The sequence below is a fragment of the Oryzias latipes genome, chromosome 12 (assembly GCF_002234675.1).
Source record: "Oryzias latipes chromosome 12, ASM223467v1".
NCBI classification, from domain to species: domain Eukaryota; kingdom Metazoa; phylum Chordata; class Actinopteri; order Beloniformes; family Adrianichthyidae; genus Oryzias; species Oryzias latipes.
In genome coordinates, this window is record NC_019870.2 from 11417222 (window position 1) to 11438982 (window position 21761).

The window sequence follows — 21761 nt, forward strand, 5'->3', positions numbered from 1 at the left end:
CTAACATTTGAGTGTGTGTGTGGACTTGTATTGGATTTGTATTACATCTGAACCTTACCGTAATGATGAACATCCAGTAGCTTGTTGCTCTATGCTGCTTCATGGTTTTATCCCCCCCCTCCCCTCCTATGATTGCCCTCCTATCCCCCCTAACGTCCCTCTCTCTTCTTCCCTTCTTTCCTTTTCCGTCCGGTCCAACACAAAAGATTTTCAAATGTGATTAAAATGAATAAAGTTTGGGCTCAATTACAAAAGGGGTTTATTCAGACATACCTCTGATTTGTCTGAAGATTACCCGTGTTGTTAAAGTAAAATATGTCCAACACAAGAGGCCTTCAGCTCTCATCTGTTTTGCCCAGCTGTTGGACAGGACAAGTTTAAAAAACAAAAACAAAAAAAAGAAAAACTTTAATAGTTGGCTGTTAGGAAATCACCAGCCCTGGCAGAAGACTACTTTACTAATGATCCACAGCTGTCCTTAAAGACCTACTCCAATGAAAACTGAGTGTTTTGACATGTTCTTGTGGCTTTTTTCATAATTGAGGACATATATAAAGAAAATTCCATTTAAAATAGCATTTCTGAGTATTTCTTTATTGAACTTCACCTCTGGCTGTATCTATGGTTGAGTTTACAACACTAGTCATATGCACTCATTTGAGAGCACATGGACTATCTTTTTTGTTGTACAAATAAAAATAAAAAACAGGTGAAACTTTTTTTTCTTTCATCCAGATTTTCAGTGTAAAGATCTTTATTAGTGTACTCACACACCCCAATCCTCCAAACAGGTGGGGCTCTGCAGCACTACGTCAACTGACATGCTTGACATTGTATTAAGAGTGAATTAGAGAGATGTGAAATCAGAATAGGTCTTGTTAATGGGATTACAGTGTTATAGAAGAAGCATATGCACTCAGTAGATAAGGGAACTGTTTATCCTGTTAATGTGTCACTTTAAATACATTAGAAGCAGAAGTGGGGAGGGGGGGTTGCTTTACCTTGGCACTTTGCCTCACTAATCCAAGAGCACAAGTTGTTTTTAGACCTATGCTACACATTTGAGGTAGTTTTTTGTGGTTTATTCTGATGTACTGCCCTAAACTGAAACTCCTTTTTGTTTAAATAACACAGAGATGCTTAACAACTGCTGATACACACATACATGCAAATAAAAAATTAAAAAAGTGTGTAAAAATCCTCTACCATTTTTGTAGCATCATGTTAAAAAAAACGAAACTGTGCTGATAAGACATTTTACGGATTGTACTTGTCTACAAAGGAGATTTTTTTCTTCCTCCAAACACATGGTAAAAACAGATTGTCTGAGGTCTGAAAGTCTCAAAACAACAAATGTTACTCCATAAGCCTTACCTTATTTCCTTATTTGCTTTGTTGTCAGGCAAATGTCAGTCATGCCACGGTAAATAGCTGCAGATCTGTGGTGAATATGCAGCAGCATCCCATTATGCCCCCATGATAATTGTAAGTCAGTTGTGTTTAGGCCCCTTGCATGTAAATGAACCTCTAATGAATGAACTGCCATTTGATAAATAGCCATAGATGAATGTAATCCATCAGCATGAAGCAGTCATTTCTGACAAAAAGGCCTCACCCACTCTCACTTACTGACACCCTGAGCTTAATATGTTGCTGAATTGACGACAAATGCCATTGTTAGGCCGATGATCCGAGAAAAAATGTAGAGCAAATTCAATTTTGGATAGGGAGGGGCAAGAAGCGTACGAGCTCATAGTGTTTTGACAACGAAACAATGAAGGGATGACAAGCAACATTTATTACTGAACGAAATTTGTTGTTTCATGACACTGACTTGGATATGTAAACAGCAGGTGTCTTAGTTCAGAGAAGTGTAAAATGACTCCCAAATGAAAAGCGTTTCCCTGGGAAAAAAAGGGAGTACACTTTTTCCTTTTTGTGTTCTAAATGAAAAACAACATGTTTTTCAGCTTTCTGATGCCTACGCAATGAGACAGAGGGTCATAATGTTAGTGTACATCAGTTTCTGTTGATGGTTATATTATGATTTTTCTAATGGTTTTTAATACATTTATAATTCATGTTATTTTAATACAGACACTTGCCAAGGCAGATTTTTCTACTTTTTCATCAATTTTAAATAGGTTTTACCTCAACCATTTTAATGCTAGGTTATGGAGCTAGAATTTGAACTATGATTGGTTTTCCACTAAAGATTAAAGTAATTTATTCCATGGGAAACATTAGCAAGTTGCTTTGAAATAATCCACTTAAGCAAAATTTCAAATTTTCCACCTTCCACCACAAGTATTATGGTCCATCCATTGGTCACACACCATATGTGCCATTGTAACTTCTTACCTATTGGTCTATTGGATTCCATTCATGAGGTTTTTTGGCTCAAAACTCTGCTGTTGAGGTCCCTTGTGGACCCCTCGTCAATGATCATGTCACTCCTGTCCTAAAGCCTTAGTGACAACTGCCCTAATGGTGGCTGTCTCACGGCAAAAACGGGCAAATCTGAATGGGGTACGGAGGTTGCCTGCATGAAATAGCAAGGATATAGACAGCTTGATGAAGCCATAGACCAAAAAATGTCCATGCACATTTGTTTCTCTGGGCACACTGCAGGCTACAGGTCATAGTAAGGTGAGATTCAGGTGTGTTGTACAGATTTTTCATTATTTAGAATTCGGCCAGTTGGGGAAGTTCGGAAGAGGTCTCTAAGTGATGATCATATGATGATGCAATGGGAAAATTACACAATCAGATCATAGTTTGTCTCAACATCCTTTAACCATCCTGTGGGGATTAAATGTCACGGGCAAACCTTGTTGCATTCTCGCAAAGTTGGCAAATGACCAGTACCTTATTAACAACCAGAGTGCGTGTGCAACTTACATTAGCCTTACGGATACTTCATTAAACACCACACGCATGATAATCAAATGTTCCCTTTCGACAATGTCCTTTGAGGTGGACATTCGAACCTTAAATGAATTGCAAGACACACCTGTACTCCCTTTATGATGTTGCTGCTTTTCTTCATGACTCTTCTTGGACCCAAACAGCTCAAAGACTCAGCTCCTGAACAGATCAACCACAATACACGTGCATGTGGCTAATCCTTAAATCAAATACACTGGCTGCCAGTCCATCTCAGAATTAAATTTAAACTTCTTCTATTCCCTTTTAAAATTATTCACAATCTAGTTCCTCCCCATCTCTTTGATCTCCCCTGGCTCTGAATACCCACCCACATCCTCAAGTTCTTTCCTCCATTCCATGTGCTCATCTTTTCACCTTAGGATCTAGTCTAGAGCATTTAGCAGATCTACTCCTCATCTTTGTAATCCTCTACCGTAGGACCTCCACACAACAAACTGACCACCAGTATTTCAATCAGGGCATACAGCTTATCTTATTAGGATGGCCTTCAACACTATAAATGAAAATACACCATCAACTTTTGGACATTGCAATTTATGTGTAACTTTTTTTTGGCTCTGTGTCTATTTTTAATGCACCTGTACCTTACCTTGAGTGTCATAAAACGTTTCTAAAAATAATGCATAAATACAAAAAAAAATGAAAATTTACATTATTCACAGTGCATACTCATCCCTGTGACTAAGTCTATGAAAACTTAGTCAAAATGGATGCCTTCCACCAGTAAAGAGGTTGTAAAACTTTTTAAGCAAATTTGTTTTATTCATGAGTTCCAATTTAGTGCTTAATGAGATAATAAGTAGCTTAATGCTGCTCATGTACCCCATCTTGTCAAATACCAGGTGTAGTAAATTGAGTGCATAAAGTGGCTCCTAAAATTGAGAGCATGAGGAGAAGAGAGATGAGAAACGGGTCATCCAGACAAACAGGTGTTGAGTCAACAGATCTGATTGATAGAGGGAGACAGCCATGAGAACAACGTCGATTGGTTTTTTTCTTGATTTTCTTATTTGCTGGGAAATCCCAGAACTGTAGTTGGAAATTGTGTTTTCTGAATAACGCAGCAATTTTGACACTTCACCCCTCTGTCTTTATCTGGCTCTACTTTTTCATAGACATTCGCTTTAAAGGTTATTCTGGTTAGGAAGGAGTCGCCCCTCCAGAGCTTTCTTTTCTCATGAAGGATTCTGTGGGAGATTTACCAGCTTATTTCCCAGCACCTTCAGTAATGCAGACTTTGTACCAGGCTGTTGTGATGAACGGAGAGCTGAAAGACAAAGCTCCTAATTTACCAGTTAATCTATGTTCCTACACTCACCTATGTCTTTTAGATGTGGCTTGAGAACAAACAGATAAGGTTATTGATACAAAGGGTGAAACTCTTTTGCTTTATTTCTGGATTGTCTTTCAGTGGTACAGTACAAAGCTGAGCTACCCAGAAGGAGCTCAGAGTAATGTTGTGACCCCTTCACTGACTTAGTTGCAAAAAAAGCATTGAACGTGGGTGGGGCTTTTAGCATATGATATGCGGACTGGATCGTTGCTGCCTTATACTGGCGCATGCGCTAAAAGTTGGATAGATTCTTGGTGCAAAATGCCAAAGCGGTGCAAATCTTTTTCTTTCACTGCTCTATTCCGATGTATGAAAAACTTGGTGACATTTAATTTAACCCAGGCAAAAAAAACCGCAGTGATTCATTTGTCCTTCGTTATCACTTTGCCAAACAGTTGGTACTTCCATGTTTTGAAAAGTACACCAAATCCGAGACTGTGGTTGGTCAAAGTCCAACTGGTTTCAACTTATGATGTACTCTCAATTGCCACATGTTTTGCATGTAGAGCCTGATAACGTGCGTGTTTTTAGGTTGTCAACGTGAGAATTTTGAACACAGAATCCCGAAACGTGCATGTGCGTGCATTTACATTGACTTTTCATTGGAAGCGGTCACTCGGCCAGCGTTTCCCAGCCCAGTGTGAACGTACCATTAGAGACATCATTCTTTTCAATTGTCCTGGAAATACATCAATAACCTCATGGATGAGCTAAAAGAAGTAGAAAAGGTTCAGATTTAGAAAATTTACACATTATACTATCAAGCATAAAATAAGTAGACATACTTGGAATTGTGGATATTACAAAATAGAAAATATTTATGTTATCCAAAATAGCTCAAGTAGCAACATTCAAGAAAAACAAGTGATTATAAGTCAGACTAAATACTTCTTTGTGTATTAAAAACATTGTGCAGGTATTTCTTTATTTTTTTTTAGGTGTTTTTGTAAAAAAGAAAAATAAAGAGGAAACAAAAACCACAGAAGGATTTAACTGTGTCCTTTCTCCACTTTCTATGAAAACTTGTCCTTGTAGCATTGTTCAAAAGATAACACTGTCTCCTTGTGGTATTTCATTTTGAAAATCGGCTTGGAACTTTCATATTTTCATCTTTCCAGTTTCCTTGTAGCTTAAAATGCTCTTGGAAAATGCACTACATTACCTACAGTTGAACACTCAGCACAAGGATTGAGGTAAACAAATAAAAACATCTGTTTCTGAAAGATAAGAATGAAAGCCGTATCAGTCTTTTCCATTTTGGAGAGAAAAAGAAAGTAATTTCTCATCTACATATTGCAAAAACACACGTTTTCTTAGTAATTAGCTAATTGTTTGCAGTGGTTAGCTGTTGGAGAATATTGGAAAAATGTCTTGTAATGAAAAACAAATCATCCTGGAAATCATGTGGCCACTGATACTGACAGGAAAAAAAAATTAACAAAAGGAAAAAGAAAATGTCTTGCTATATACAACCTAGTAAAAAAAAATCAATTGTATTTTAGTTGTTGTATTTCTAAACAATCATTTCTCTAAAAAAAATCTGTTTTACAGCAATGACTCTTAAATATTATTTTCAACTGTCTTTAAAAACATTTTTTTTGTCCATTAAGCAACTAAGCAAATGGGAAAAGACACAGGGAGTTTGAACTTTAGTAACTTAATCGAATCAAATCAAACTTTATTTTTTGTGTTTAAAAAACAAGGCAAAGACTGTAAAAATAACTGAACAGAATGGATAAAGCTTAATGGATTCATTAGTACATTTTAAATCTCAAAGACTATTAAATAAAGATGGTTGACTTTCATATTAAATATAACCTAACGTGTGTGTGTGTGTGTTTTATTTTAGATTCTGACAACACCTTGACACATCTGTAATTGGATGTTTTGATCAGTTGTAAGTTCACGTCTTGATGTGTCACACTCTAAATCTTGCAGCTATGTCACTTGGTTGATCTAAAACAGTTAGTTAAATATCTTTATTTCACTTTTTAAGTAGGGCAGACGTCTTTCAGTCTAAGCCAAATCTTTTTATAATGTGTAGCTTGACTTCAGAATACTTCAGATAATCCTAAATGATGTGCATACAAACAGATAAAGCAGTATGCAATATTTATTAAGTGTATGCATAAAAACACTGTTTGTGTGTTGCTGTTGTGTATGTGGATGGGGGTGTGTGTGAGAGTTAATTAATGAGAAACTGGTTGCAAAGCTCTTTGTTGAACCTAGAGGGTAAGTACAAACTATTGACCATTAAAGTAAAGGTTTAATTACATTAACAGTTAATCCCTGAGGTACATTGCCTGCCAATAATGACACATTTATCAGATCCAACATGTAAATGTTAATTAAAGGGGATAAAAAAAGAGAAACACTGCGATACTTTGGTTTGGATAGGGTCAACAAACTGACAATGCAAATATACTCTTTTTTTCACTCAGTTCTTCACCGTGCTTTAATCACCCTTTTTTCCCCTAGAAGTATTTCAGAAATAGATCACAGCTTGTGAAATTGGAAGATTGTGTCTGACACAGGGATCAATAGCCTAGGTGTACAACAGGGTACTGTACTCTCACCCTGCCTTTTTTATGATGTACACCGTGGGGTGTAACGATAACCGCATCACCGCACGTTATTTTTTAAGTGGTTTTTCTGCATATGGTGTGTGATTGGAACTATTATAAGCACATTAAACACATTCATCTTTGCTGATAATTCACTTTTTCTGCAAGTCCTGTGTTCAGGCTTCAAGGGCTTCTTGGGTAAACCTTTTATTAGTGGTTTCCTTCACTCCCTGCGCTGCGCCTCTCATCCCTTCTTGCGCTGCATGCACTCCCTCTTCTTACACACAAGCGCGGTTTCAGCAGCACATACACATCCTCATTCTACAACAGAAGTTTCCGTCTCGCGAGGAAATACGACAAATTTACTGCGTTCTAATTAGTAATTTCCTTTGTATTCATTTTCATTCCAAGCTGCGTGCGTTCTTGAGTGCGCGACACCGCCGCCCGCCAGAGGATTTTGTGTGTGCGGTTAACCACGACACCGCGCCCCCTGCTGGTTCATCACCGCTGTGTTCAAAAATCCTACATCGTCACAGCTCAATTTACACCTCAGACTTTCAGTTCAAGTGAGAGTGCTGTCATCTGCAGGATAACTTAAACAACTGTTTTTGGGTGTATACATTTAAAAAACGGACTGATTACAGAGAACTGGTGAGCCATTTTTGGACATTGTCTTTCTCACTGTGAGCAAAACAAAGGAGAGGATTTTATGTGGTACAATAATAAGTCGAACACCATTTCCATCATGGGAAAGTGGGTGGGTTATTAGAAATACATAGCAATGACCTGAAAATACAATATAATTTTGAACTAGTACTTTCTTGTATTGTATAGGTTAGGGGAAATAACCTACTGGGGTTTCCTGTAACTATAACCTAAGAAATAAATGCTTTTTACTTTGTTCTCTTAAGATAAGAAGCCAATTCAAACTTTCTATTTATTTATTTAAAGTATTGTGCATTTGCCAGGGTTTTTTTTTTTAGTTATGTGATTATACATATTTTCTTAGATGGACGTTAAAGGGTTTTTTCTTTTTTGAAGGATTCTGCTTTTTTAAATGAGTTTTGCAAGACTTTTAAGGTTTGTAATTAAAATTTTATTATGACACATCATCATTTATTACAGAGGAAGAAGATGCACAAATTGAAAGTTGAAAAGTAATGTTAATGTTCTTGGATAATTTTGATGAGTGTCAGACACCCCCACTGTGCCCCCCGTGTAAATCTCTCTTTATGCGGTTGTCTGTCTTTTACACACTTTCTCTCCCTGCTTTTATTTCTGGTTGACATCTAGAACCGATGAATTTATCCTCCCTTTTCCTCATGTGAATGACTGAATTTCACCTGTTGTCAACTGAGCTGCAGGCAGCCGGAGCAATTACATGTGTGCTTCAGTCGGCAGAAAACTGGCACGCGCATAATGACAGGGAGAAAAGTGCCTTCAGGGTGCCAGCTTTCATCATTGTAAAATTTGATGACTTGACTGGTTCCGTAGCTGATAAACCGTTGGAGCTGTCAGGCTTGCACAATCACAGACTCCGCTTTGCCATGATCACCTTTGTGCTTTTGAGCACCAACTGTTTGGGAAAGATGTGTTATTGAGAAAACTGGCAGGATGCTGTATATTACGTTCAAAAGTGCAATTCCTGCACTAACCTTTTGAAACCATGTTATCACTGAGGCCAGTGACAGTACACACTCAATCGGCTCCAATATTAAATCAAATAAGAGAAAACATTTTTTTTTAAAGGATGAATTAAAAAAATGACTACTTTCACTGCATAAAATAAAAACAAAAATATATGCATGTAGATTCTTAGCTGGTTCTCACTTTTCCATATTTACAATTCCTAAATTACAAAAATGAAAGCAGTTTAGACAATTAGTGCTGATTGAATTTGACTTGGGTTTGTTCTTTGTAATGCTCATTACTGATCTGTTGGCATATGGAAAAAACAAAAAGTTAATGTGAATTAAATGACAACAAAAATAAGACGGTTAAGATTCGTCAAACCAATCCCATATACAAAAAAAAACTTACCAGACAAACACAAAAACATGATTTCAAAACCAAATCAGGAGAACAAATAGAGAAAGCCAAAATTAGTAAAACTTTTAGCATGAATATAAGAGCATACTCCTTGTGGGGTCTTCGTATTTTGCGGTATTAGTCTGTTCATCCTCAATACTCATTACTTAGTGGACCACATAGGGCGTTTGCCATCTTGTCGAGCTGTCTGAGTCTACATTTCCAGAATCCAGTGCTCTAGAATATTCCTAGAAGTCTCTGTGAAAAATTAGATGCCAATGCTCTCTACAACAATACAATTGGGTTTGAACAATTTTTCATAAAAAAATTAAAAAATCAATTTTTTTATTTATTTATTTTCTTTAGAAACCATCCATGTTTTCATTATCAAAACACAGAGCATGCTAAAATAGTGTTCGTAAAATCATCATAATTACTAGGCTTTTACTTCGGGAACTTGCTGCCATCATATTCGGCGTTAAGAAAAGGAAAAAAAAGTGGTAAGCGTGGTAGTCTAATTGTTGTTAAAATGTTAAGATGGTCCTGCTCTATATAGTTTTTTAGTAGTTAGGGAGTATGGAGGGTAGGGGGAGCAGGTTTAGCTCGGGCTGGTTTGCGGCGCCTTCCGTCCATGAAACCAGGGTTCAACTCCGGGCTGCTCCCTGTTCCCTTCTCTACCTCTGTGCCAGTTCCAAGCCCGGTTTGAGAAGGTTGCGTCAGGATGGGCATCCGGCGTAAAACATTGCCAAGTTTACCGTGCGACTTGCTCGCTGTGGTGACCCCTGATGGGAGAAGCCGAAAGAGGAAGAAGAGGGAGTATGGAGGGTATTTGGACATAGCCTTACGCTGTGTTGCTTTCATCTGAGCTTTGTAATTGTAGAAATGTTGACAATGTGGTTTAATAATAATAATTTAAAAAAAAAAACTGATTTATAAAACTATTCAGAGGGACTAATTATATATTATCACATCTTGTTTAAACAAATCCCAAAAGCTGCAGAAAAATACAGCTCCAAACATTCTGCTCACCTGCTGGTGATCAGTTAATCAACGACTGGTAATTAGGAGCACCTGGGCTTAATTATCCATCTTATAACCATATGGAAGTAGTGCTTTTTTCTTAATGAATATTGATGTGCTTCACCATGGGTTAAGCTGACACTATGTTCTGTTTTTTTTGCACAGAAGTTACATTTCTAGGTTTGATAGAATGACTATCAAGGGAAGGGCATGCAGTCACTGGGAAAAAAAAAAAGTAGTGTTTGATCTGAAATCTGAGAATATCCAAGAATATCCCCACATATTAATGAATAAATAAACCAAGATCCTTTCAAATGCCCTCTGTCTGATTACTGATGCAATTTTGCACCACCATGATAGAAGTGGTCACATGTAGTTGCAAGGGCAACATTAAACACCACTGGTGAACTCTTAGATAGTTAAACAAAAAAAAACAAAAAAAAGAAATAGCAAACAGGAAAGTTAACACAGCTTTTAGCTTTTAAAACAATTAAATAAAATAAATAAATAAATAAAAAAAACTTTTATCTTTGAACTGGGGCAGTCTTTTGTTTGGTCTTAGAGTTTATGCACATATTCTGTTGGCTAGAGCAGTGTTTTTCAACCTTTTTTGAGCCACGGCACACTTTAACCTTGACAAAAATCCCGCGGCACACCAGCATCCAAAAAAAAAAAAAAATAAGCAGAAATTCATGGTCTCTATTGATCGACAGCCCCCCCCCCCCCCCCCCCCCGCAATTTCATGTGCATTTTGTGATAATTGTGGCCAAAAAAGCAGGAAGTTGCGGCTGTTTTTTCTAAGAGATGAAATAAAAGTTAAATTAGAAAATTTAGAAACTGTTTGTTTGTCCGTTGAGGTTTCTAGACATTTCACGCGCACTCATTGTGCGCTGGGACACTGGCCCTTTAAGCCAATGCATCATGGGAGATGTAGTGTGAAAACTGCCGAAAAAGGGCAGAAAGACTCGCGTCTGTGAGCTTCATTGTTTTGTTCACGGTCTGACACCGGACTCTGTGGAAAGCTACACCGCTAAAGACGAGCTTTAGCTGGTATTTTTGTTGGAACTGAGAGAATTTATGAGCAGAATTAAGAACAAGGAAGTGAAGACTTTAACCATTTCTGATTGGTCAGACTGCTGACATGTGATTAAGCCTTCAACAATGATTGGCGGAGACAGGTAAAGGGGCGGGACTTTCCCGCAAACCGCTATAGCTGCAGGTAAATACCGTCATTCTTATCAAAATGTCTTTAATAGAATCAAATAAACACAAAGAAAAAGTAATTTTAAGATCTTTTATATTCCTCACTACTCAGTGTTTTATCAGGGCCTGTTTGGATGAACAAAGAGCTGATTTCCTGGAGATGGAAAATGTTTTTAGATCAGTGAATGATTAATGAGGGTAATTTCCCACGGCACACTTGACCATCTCCCACGGCACACTAGTGTGCCGCGGCACACTGGTTGAAAAACACTGGGCTAGAGGATAATTAGGTTATTGTATTTCCGCAGAGGTGATGTATCTAAACCATTGCCTTTCTTTTCTTCTAACCATCCTGACTTAAAATAAATAAATAAATTGCAGATAAAGCAACTTGGTTTAGCTAAAAATATATTTTTTTCTTAAAGAATCAGAAAATAACCCCACCATGTATGCTTTTTACACGTTTCCCCTTTGCCTTTCATAGCAGCTTCCCACCTACTGCTTCCAAACGCATTCAGTGTGCTTTTAAGATGCTAGTAGTGCACTCAGTGTTGCAGCCAGTATGTGCATGTCTGATTGCGAGACACCTCCTGGTGAGACTGAAAGTTGGTGAGTGGTGTCAAATCCAGATTTAATGGATATAAGTCTAGGCCGATTACTCCGTATGTATAATAGAACAAGTTATAAGAATAAAAGCCCACTGATTTTTGAATGGAGGGCATTATGGCTCAAATATACTTCCCACCGGGTGATAAATCTATGATGGAACCTTGTGTGAGGTGCATATGGACAGAAGTGAATTGAAAAATGTAAACATTTAACGTCCCTGCTAGAGACAGAAGCCACATTCAGGAGGTATAATTGAGAATTGCAGAAATGTGGAGGGGTTTTAATGGAGTTTCTTGCAGTTTAAATAAGGGGAAAAATCCAAGACTGGAAAACTGCACTTGCACTTTTATAAAGTCCATTATAGAGACATTTTTGAATAGACCAGCAAAATACCAAAACTCAGTTTTTTTCCTTATTTTTCCCTTCCTTTATTTCCCATTTAAAAACACTTCATCATTTCCTTTTAAGGGTTTATTTATGTGGGTTTTAAAAAAAAATAGCCCAGAAAACTAAAAATAAATAAATAGATCTAAGATGCAGCTACAAAGTCTTGCAAAAAAGAAAATAAATTTTCCTAATTATATGGGAGTATTGGCCTATTAGGAATTTAAAAAACAAAATAAAGAAAACCTGTTTACTGTACATCTGCTTTGAGGATGTTGTACGCTCTTTAAAAATCTATAGATTGATTACTTAAACTACTGATTAAAACTAGTCTCAAAGTGATAAGAATTAAAATTCATTATAGTCTTATCCCTTAAAGTTAATTTTACCTGCATTTTTTTCCCCTTTCTTTTTGGTGTGGTCCTTGAACTGGAAGCATTGCTGACATCTTTGTTGGGAGTAGACCAGCTTCAGCAACACCTAACTCAGTTTATGCACACAGTCATCGGTGTATACACCTTAATAATGTTCCTTCTTATGAATTACAAGTAGACCTTGAGGCCATACACTTATATCCCGCTAATGTCTGGCTTGCTGCCCAATGACAAGCCTCATAGAACAAAAGACAAGGACACACGCCTGCTATTCTTTAGTCTTAAAATAGCATGCTTACTGAGCAGATTCATCTACATAACAATAATAAATTTAAAAGGAACAAAACAGCTTTAGTTCACAGTCAAAACCGGCTTTAATTAAAGCAAGATTTAATTCCTCCGTTTGCAGCAGAAATGTTTTTGATGAACTGTCATCCTCTGGGATTGTTTGTATTTTTGTCTGAAATGCAAAGATATCGTGAACATTATTAGGAGGGAATTTAGACAGGAGCATGATTAGCTGTGTTTACTGTAGAGACAGATGGAAGGGGGCACACCCATGTTGGCCCAGCAGGGAAAGTTTTATCTCCTGTCAAGGTGAATGATAAATCAGCATGTTTTCAACCTACAGATTACACACACACACACAAAACTGAATGTGCAGCATTTTTCCTATTTACCTTGAAATTTCACAAATAAAAAAATGATGCAACCCATTTCAGCTTGCAAACATATGTATAGTATACATATTTATGTTTGAATATAAATTAAAGAACATCTTCTAATGCTAGGTTAACACCGGGCATGTGATGCACGTTTGGGTTCTTGAACCTGCTTTTAGCAAATCAAGCAAGTCGCTATGTGATACTAGCGGATGTAGTGACAATTGGAAGAGGCTTGGTGTAAAATGTCAAAGCAGTACAACTCTCATGAATCTTGCTCCAGGCTTCTTTTATCACAGTTCTGATTTATGAAAGACTTGGTGTCATATAATTCCAGCCGGGCATACACCGCAATTGTTAATTTCTCCTCTAAATCAATGTTCAAACGCTTGGTACCTCCATGAATTAAAAGGTACGCCATCCATCTTTCACTACCAAATCCGAGTCCCTGATTGGTCAAAGTTCATCTGGTTTAATTTTAAAGTACGTTCAGTGGCTGCGCGTTTTGTGCAAAAAGACTGCGTTTTGTACAAAAAGACCGAAAACAGACATAAAAAAAATTGCATAGTTATGCGTTAATCCAAGAGTTTTGAACGTGGAGTCCCGAAATGTGTACTGTACGTTACATTGACTTTTTATCGGACATGATCGCTTACCGTTGCCAAGGTTGGTATTTATGTAGCACAAATGTGACTTATAATAGTTGAGTGGACAGAATTATTTGATTGTTTGGACTAGATTCCACAACTACAACAACAACAACAAAAAGATTTCAATTGCATAGTGCTTAAGTCAAAACTAGAGGGGGGGGGGGGGGGGGTGAAAGTAAAAAAGCTTTAAATAAAAGCAGAAATAGAACACAAACACACAAAAAATTGAGATTACAATACAAGTAAATAAAAGTACCTATCAGAACAATTGTAGATAAATAAAAGAACAGTAAATTAATAAAAGTCAATTGAAATACGCCAGCAGAGGTAAATATATTGCAGAAATGTTGGTGTCTGATTAGATGGAGGTTGTGTAAGTCTGTGAAGTGTCAAGTGGTTTAATTGTTTCTATTTTAAAGAGTTCAAAAGACTAATAGAATTTGGGAGAAAAAAAGTACCACAGAACCTGCTTGTTATGCTCTTGAGGCTTTGGTGCCTTCCTGCCCATGTGGGTAATTGAAATTCCTGATGTTCTGTGCGAACACCAGGCAGCATTTCTTTTCCAGCATCCTTTATGTGAGAAAAACCCAAGTTCTAAAGATTTTTTTAACTGCACCCATCATTTTGTAAGGTCTGCTGCAATAAAGAACATGTCTGAACATGTAGAGTTACAGTTTGCTACAATTCCCTAGTGATTCAAAAAAAAGAAGAGAAAAAAAAAGGAAAAAAGAAAAAAATAAGTGGTTAAGATGGGAACAGAGATACGTTATTTATTTTTCCTCATCTGATGGAGTAAGCAAACCCTGCTGTGCTCACTTCACTGGGAAGACCATCTTGTGGGACCAGGTAAAATGTCATTGAGTTGCACCCAGAGAAACCTGGTGCTACCTACAACCTCTACTGCTGTGCTGTTGATGAGCACTGGTTTGAAGCCAGGACTTTTTTTTTTTTTTCTTTTCTCCTGAAATTGCCAGTCTCCTATGTTGATATGTCTACATCCGAGATCGAATTGGTGTTTCTTCACCACAAACTGTTTTTCCTTCAGTCAGTACACCTGATAGTCATCGTAATTTACTACATTAATTATCATCATGTCATCTGCGTATTTGATGATACGCTCTCAGCTAACCAGGCCTTGCAAACATGGATCATTGAGGTAAATAGCAGTGGCCTCATAATCCAACTAAGACTGAAAACATACTTTCATGTTATTTCTTTCAACAGAAACAAAATAACTACTCCCCAACTACAAAAAAGGGTGAGACTTTCTATTACCTTTGATTTTAAAGCAATATGGACACTATGCTTATATATATATATATATATATATATATATATATATATATATATATATATATATATACATATATATATATATATATATATATATATATATATATATTTTTTTTTTTTTTCTCCAAATATGTAGCCAGTAATTTAACCAAAGTAAAAACCTGATAAGTAAGAACATTTCACAAGGACTATTTATGAATCCACTATGTTCTGATGATAAAAACTTAGCGGTTTATACAAAATAAATTTAAATTACTTTTTTCACATAAGTAAAAATTGTTAATGCGCAATGCATTGAGGTCTATATTTGCCAATCTAGTGAGCATCGATGGACACTAGTTTTTCACAGAGACTTCTAGAAAATCTTTGGGGTACTGGATTTATAAATGCAGATTTGGACCTACCTACAAAATGCACCTATATAATTCACTAAGTGGTGAGTAGTGAAGGAATTTGGACACTACCAAAGTCTATGGATGTGTATTGAGGGTGCCCTTCATCTGCACGTTTAGGCCTGGTGGTGCTTTTGAGCACACCTCATGTAACCCTTCCCTGTCACCCATGTTTTCTGTCCCAGTCAGCGGGTTAATAACCAGCTGCACTGAAAGCCATTTGTCATTCTCTGCCTGTCACAGATAGAAGATGTTTGTAGATGTCCATGCCCTTGTCTCCCTACCTCATGACATACACTATATCAAGCTTTGCAATCTGAGTTTCCCCCAAGCTTCTCAGTCCTCATCTACAGATCAACCACTTGTGCCATGATCCAAAGCAAGATTTAGCAGCTTGTTTTCTTATCCTTTAGTCACTCCCCCCAAAAGTTTGAAATTGCACTTTTTTTAAAAATAAGATTACCCTTTTGCACCCAGTTTAAAATCTTTTTTTCCTTTTCCTTTCATGCCTGCATTGGACTACAGCTTATGTTTTTATATTTGTAAAATGTAAATAGCTTGTTTGGAAAAGAACATGAGGGTTTATGTTTTATTTATTTATTATTATTTTTTTGAATGTCTCTTTCAAGTAAGTGTGTGGCCTCTTTTCCAAACAGAGATAATGCGTGTCAATCTCTGACCTATTTCGTTGCATCGTTGGTAATAGCTGAGATGTGTAATATTTGCCTCTTTCTCATTTTAAATCTTAATAATCCTCTCATGTCGTGGGGGTTAACAGATTGTTATTGTTGGAAGACAAAGCAATAAAATGGCTTCGGAGTCATTTTTACTGGGCCGGCGACAGATATGATGAAATGATGGTAACCAAAGAAGTCTCTAGGGCTATTTAGGAGTTCAAGGCTTCTTGTTGCAGCAGGCTGTGAGTGTAAACTCTACTTGAATACTAATGATTATCCTCACAGTCCAGCTCAAATCATCCTCTTGGAACAGTTCTTTTAACATATTGCTTTTTAAGTTTCTCATGATAACTGAAAAAGATGTGAAGGATTTGTTATTCTGAGACAAAAGTTTATTCATCTCTCCTTTGTTTTTATCATTTCAGAGATGTCCGGTACAGTAGAAGATATTTCTCAGGTACACTGGAAGCAGCAGTGGTTAGAAAATGGGACGCTTTACTTTCACGTGTCCATAACGGAATCTGAGCTTCTGGCACAGACTACACAGCCCACAGCCCGAGAGCCTGCTCAGGCGCTGCCTGAACACATGCATCTGCTACACATCTCAGTCATGGTAAGTAGAGTAGAGAGACTTTTGCTGTTGCTTCACATCATGAGTGGATGGATCGTCTATAAATCCTTCTGATACGCGAAAATGTAAAAACATAACTGATGCAGTAATATCTGGCAGAAATTGCAGTTTCCATCTTTTTATTTTTTTCAGAAAAAAAATCGTAAGAAGTGATAAATTTGTCATCGGAATCCCACCGATGTAGAGTAATAAATGATTGTCTAAATTTTTATGTACCAGCGGACTAAAAGCATTTGCTCAAAGAATGTTCCCTTCAATTTTCTTTTTTATGATTAGGTGTTAATAAGTAAAAGGTGGGATACAAAACAACTCACAACTGGCAAAAAATGTATTTGATGATTGTATTTTTACACTCCATGGCTTCACAAATTTCTCATTCATTTTAAAAAAATCTTTTTGGCTGAAATAAAAAGTTAGGACTGATATTCTGAAAATCTGTAAGCAAAGCTCAGTTCATATATGAATGGTAAACATACACCCACTGGACACTTTCTTACGCCTACCTGTCTAACTGACCGTTAATGTGAGTTTCTAACATAAGAGCAACTCAATACATTTAGGCATGTAGACATGGTCAAGACTGGCCAAGAATGGCCAGACTGGTTCCAGTTGATAGAAAGACAACAATAACTCAAATAACCACTCGTTTCAACCGAGGTATGCAGGAGAGCATCTATGAATGCACAACATGTCCAACCTTAAAGCAGATGGACATTTTAAGTTAGCAGTAAGATTTCTTTAAAGGACATTACTGATCTGGGGATTTCTAGCTCCTCTTTGTTATTGAGGCTTTTTGATGGAAACCATAGAAGTTAGCAGTGCTCATGCAGAGGGTGAAAGGAGCAGTGGCTTCATGGAGATAAGGTCAGGGCTGGACGTGCAGGTTAAGCTCTTCAGATGTCAGACACCTTGTAGTTTATTACTTCTCGCTGATGGATTGCTGCTAGGGTAGGCAAGTGTCAGGATGTCGCTTAGAAACTAACTTTATCTTTTGAAGTTGACTGTTTTACTTTTTTCAGTTTTTTCCCAGCCAATTTGTGATTTTTATACTGTTTGCAGAAATACTAAGTTTTATGTAAGAAATCATCAGTCGTACTTTTGCTGTATTACGTAATAATCCAGTTTTTATGAGTTCTTTAAAAATAAATAAAATTACCACACTTTTTGGGTCGCAAATACTTGTTTACAGTTTTACTTTGGCAACAACCTATTCCAGTCTGTTTTCATTCATATTGACCGCAATTTTTGTTCTATAAATGAACACAGTTTAGGTAGATTGGTGGATCAACGATTTTCCAATAGGAGCAAGTATTTGAATTTTAGGGGCTACTTAATATTTCCTGTGCAAGCTTGTCCGAGAATTTACTTTATGGTGAATTGAATAAATGTTTAGTTTTTCCAACACTTAGCAAATGTTCAAGATCAGATTTCTAAGGGAGTATTCAGACTGGACACATTTGGCCCGCTTAAAGTGAACCAGAGTTCAGATATTCCGGAACACATTTTCAGTCTGAATACCCAAGTGGACCCTGGTCCTGGACCGGGTTCCTGGACCCATCTTTAGAGGTGGTTAGTTTCCAATCGGAATGAGCTTCGGCTTGCTCTGGGATTTCTCAGTCTGAGTACGATCCATTCCCGGAGCTGAACAACTGAGTTGACGTAAAGAAGGTAGGAAAGTAGCAACAGATAAGCTGCGGACAAATGTGAAGCAACGATTGTCATGTTATCAAACAGAAAAAAGGGTCCAACTGTTTATTTGTTAGAGCGTTTATTTTAACACCGCTGCAAACGCTCCTTACATGCTTTTCTGTGTCTTTTTACGTGAGATGCACCCAACAGGCGCTACTGTCCTGTAATCCTGAAACCTACCTTGTAGTTCCTTTATGGAATTATCTTAAAAACAATGCCATAACACCACAACAATGAGACACAGCAACTCATTGAATCTCATTGATGGAAAGGCCCCTTGACGGACCACCGAATTTTTCTAGTCTGAATGCACCTTAAATTATATTACAACAGAATTAGTTGTCGCTTCTGACAAAATTTTTGAAGGTTCCTGATATAATACAATTTCAAAATAGATTCATTTCATAGGAACATACCTTTAGGCCAAACAACCTTAAAATGGTCTGCATGGTGGCACAGTGGTCCTGAAACAGAACATCAATGGGGGACCTTTCTGTGTGGAATTTGCATGTTCTCCCCGTGCATGTGGCGGTTTTCTCCAGGGACTCTGGCTTTCTCCCACTGTCCAAAAACATGCTTCATATGTTAATTGGTTACTCTAATTTGTCCCTAGATGTTAGTGTGTGTGTGCATGGGTGTGTGATTGTGGCCCTGCGATAGACTTGCAACCTGATTCAATGAAGTTCATTGTGTCTATAAGTTCTATTAAGCACTTAAATTATTTTTTATCAGACACTGGGTTTGTTTTTGTGTAAAACCTACCGACATGTTTCGGCGGAATGCCTTCCGCCTTCGTCAGGGTCGTCATCAGATGGTGGTGTGTGACGTCTTTAAAGACGTCTTGCAACAGGTTGCAAGATAGACTTGCAACCTGTCAAGTGTGTCCCCTGTCTTCACCCTCAAGTGGCTGGAATAGACTCCCTCAGCCCCGTGACCCCGAAATGCAAAAGAATGGAATAGAAGTTGAATGAATGAATGAACCTTAAAAGTTAAAATAATGTGACACAAAGGTGGAAACTCCAAAACTAGATGTGAAAAGAGGGTCTGGGAGCCTCCACCCACACATGCCCACAATTAGTATTAAAAGGCAGTTTAGGATCTACAATTAACATAATAATCATGTTTTTGAGTGTGTGAGAAAGCCAGGTCATTAGAAAACAAAACAAAATGTCAAAATCAAGAATACTGACTCTCACAGATTGTTGTAAAACAACCAAACAAAATAGAAAAATAAGAATACATAAACTGCATGCTAACAAGACATAATCTAGTTTTTTAGAAGGCAATAGGAACTAAAGCTACTTTCCCACCGTCCTTGACAACAAAATTCCAATGGCCACTTATTCAAGTCCATGAAAACACAGGTTTTGGGCTTCCACGTTCAAAAGTCTGAATTTGTACATGGAACCAGGTAAAACTTTGACCAATCAGGGACTCAGATTTGGTTGTGGCATATGGATGGCGTCCATTTTAATTGACCGAAAAGGCCAAGCATTTGAACATTTAAATATGTAGGAGAAATTATTACTTGGGGTTCGTGCCCAGCCGGATTTATATGACACCAAGTCTTTTATACACGGGAATAGAGCTGTGAAAGAAAAGCCTGGAGTGGAAGATTTGCGAGATTGCACCGCTTTGACATTTGACGTTGTATAAGGTGACCTGCCTCGAGTGTCCGTAGCTTAACAGTTATTAATTACAAAAAAGGGAACCTAAAGTAACATCTACAGTATGAACAAACATCAGGCTGAATCTTGGAACTGATAGCCCATACCAGCTGAAGACTCTGCCAGGTGCCATTTATGTCAGCTAAGAACATGAAACCTGAGGGTAAAAGTTTGGACACACTCTGCAGAACTATGCAATATATTGTGACAAAAATAAATGTCTGAGTCTTTAATTCGTCACATAAACTAAGTGATAGCAAAGCTCCTTCCTTCATGTTTAAATCTACTTTTGGGTCAGTATATTTTAACCTCTTAAGACCTGAGCTAATAAGTGAGCTAACCCTCTACACATATAGTCACAGTGCCACACTGCAGCAATATAACCCAAAATGTTATTACCCTGCATGTGGACGCCAGGTTTTTAAGAGGTTTATACTCAGCCGTGATTTTTCAATGTCTGTCAGCAGGAAAACTACATTTTCCAAAGTGCACAAAACCACTTTGCAGTCGTCCCCACATCTGTAATCTAGATACACACAAACCTACAAGGCGATAATGGCACCTGCTGCAGTGTTTGTGGATAGGGAAAAATTGAAACAAGGATTTCAACGAGTCTCGAAGCATAGTTGGGCTTGTCACAATTGAAGGAAGGGGTTCTGCTTTGACCTCGTGGCCCTCAGGTGTCTCCTGGCTCCTTGAGTGGACAATGTTATGTGTGATTCTGTCAGATCTGGGCTAGACTTAAGTGTGGGCACTGTATTCTTCAATCACTGAGCTGTCAGTCGCTCCCTCACTCAGACGGTCATTTTCGAAGCTTCTGCTTTTGTCTGCCCCTTCTCCCATGCACACTTTCTACAACATGTGACAGGGGGAGAGATGGATAGTCTTCTTAACAAGATAAAAATGCTCTTTTATAGTTAGCGAGTCAACGGCAAGTTGTCCACTAGCATTTGACAGTCATATTTGAATGATTTTTGTTCACACAAGGGTCAGTATCATCCTTTTGTAAACAAAATCCAGAATATATTATTAAAAAAAAGCAAAGGAGTTATATTTTAAACTATAACTTTCATGATTGGCCATTAGTTTTGAGTGTTTTTTTTTTCTTTTCTTTTTTAAATCTAAAGTTGTTTTTCTCCAGCGTTTTTCCTTTAGATATGTTCTGTGTGTACGGTCGGAGTTTAAGTCCAACTCCTATCATCTTTTGATCTATTGTAAAAGCAATCCCAGTGGTCTTTTAGTTATGCTTATGTCATTTTTAGCCAAAATGAAAAAAATATATAAAAAAATAAAAAACAGTGTTTTTTTAGGACATAGATTCTGCAGAGGAGCAGTAGTTCATTAGATATTTGCCTCCAAGTTGCTGCTGGCACCGTTGGTGCAGTGCAACCGTGCCTCCTCTTCCCCCTTTCCGTTGCGGAGCAGAGCGGAGGAGGGAGCCTGTGGCCCATACGGTGTATTTTCTACGTCATAAATAAGTCCTATTGCAAACGGCTTTGTTTACTTCTGCATCCGATTCACAACAAATTAAATCAAGAAATGCTCCAAAAATATCATTTTAAGCTTAATTTCGTTTATATGTGTCCTTCACCATCAGAAAAATGCCACACAAGCATGTTCAAAATACCAAAAATAA

General features: G+C 37.5%; 1 protein-coding gene across 1 annotated transcript in view; it reads left to right on the forward strand.

The window, feature by feature from the left end:
* Positions 1-21761, forward strand: part of astn2 (astrotactin 2) — a 326855-nt gene that overhangs the window by 49736 nt on the left and 255358 nt on the right. Inside the window, exon 2 of the mRNA XM_023961099.1 lies at positions 16564-16751. Within this exon, the coding sequence (XP_023816867.1) occupies positions 16564-16751 (188 nt within the window). The remainder of the gene's footprint in view (positions 1-16563; positions 16752-21761) is intronic.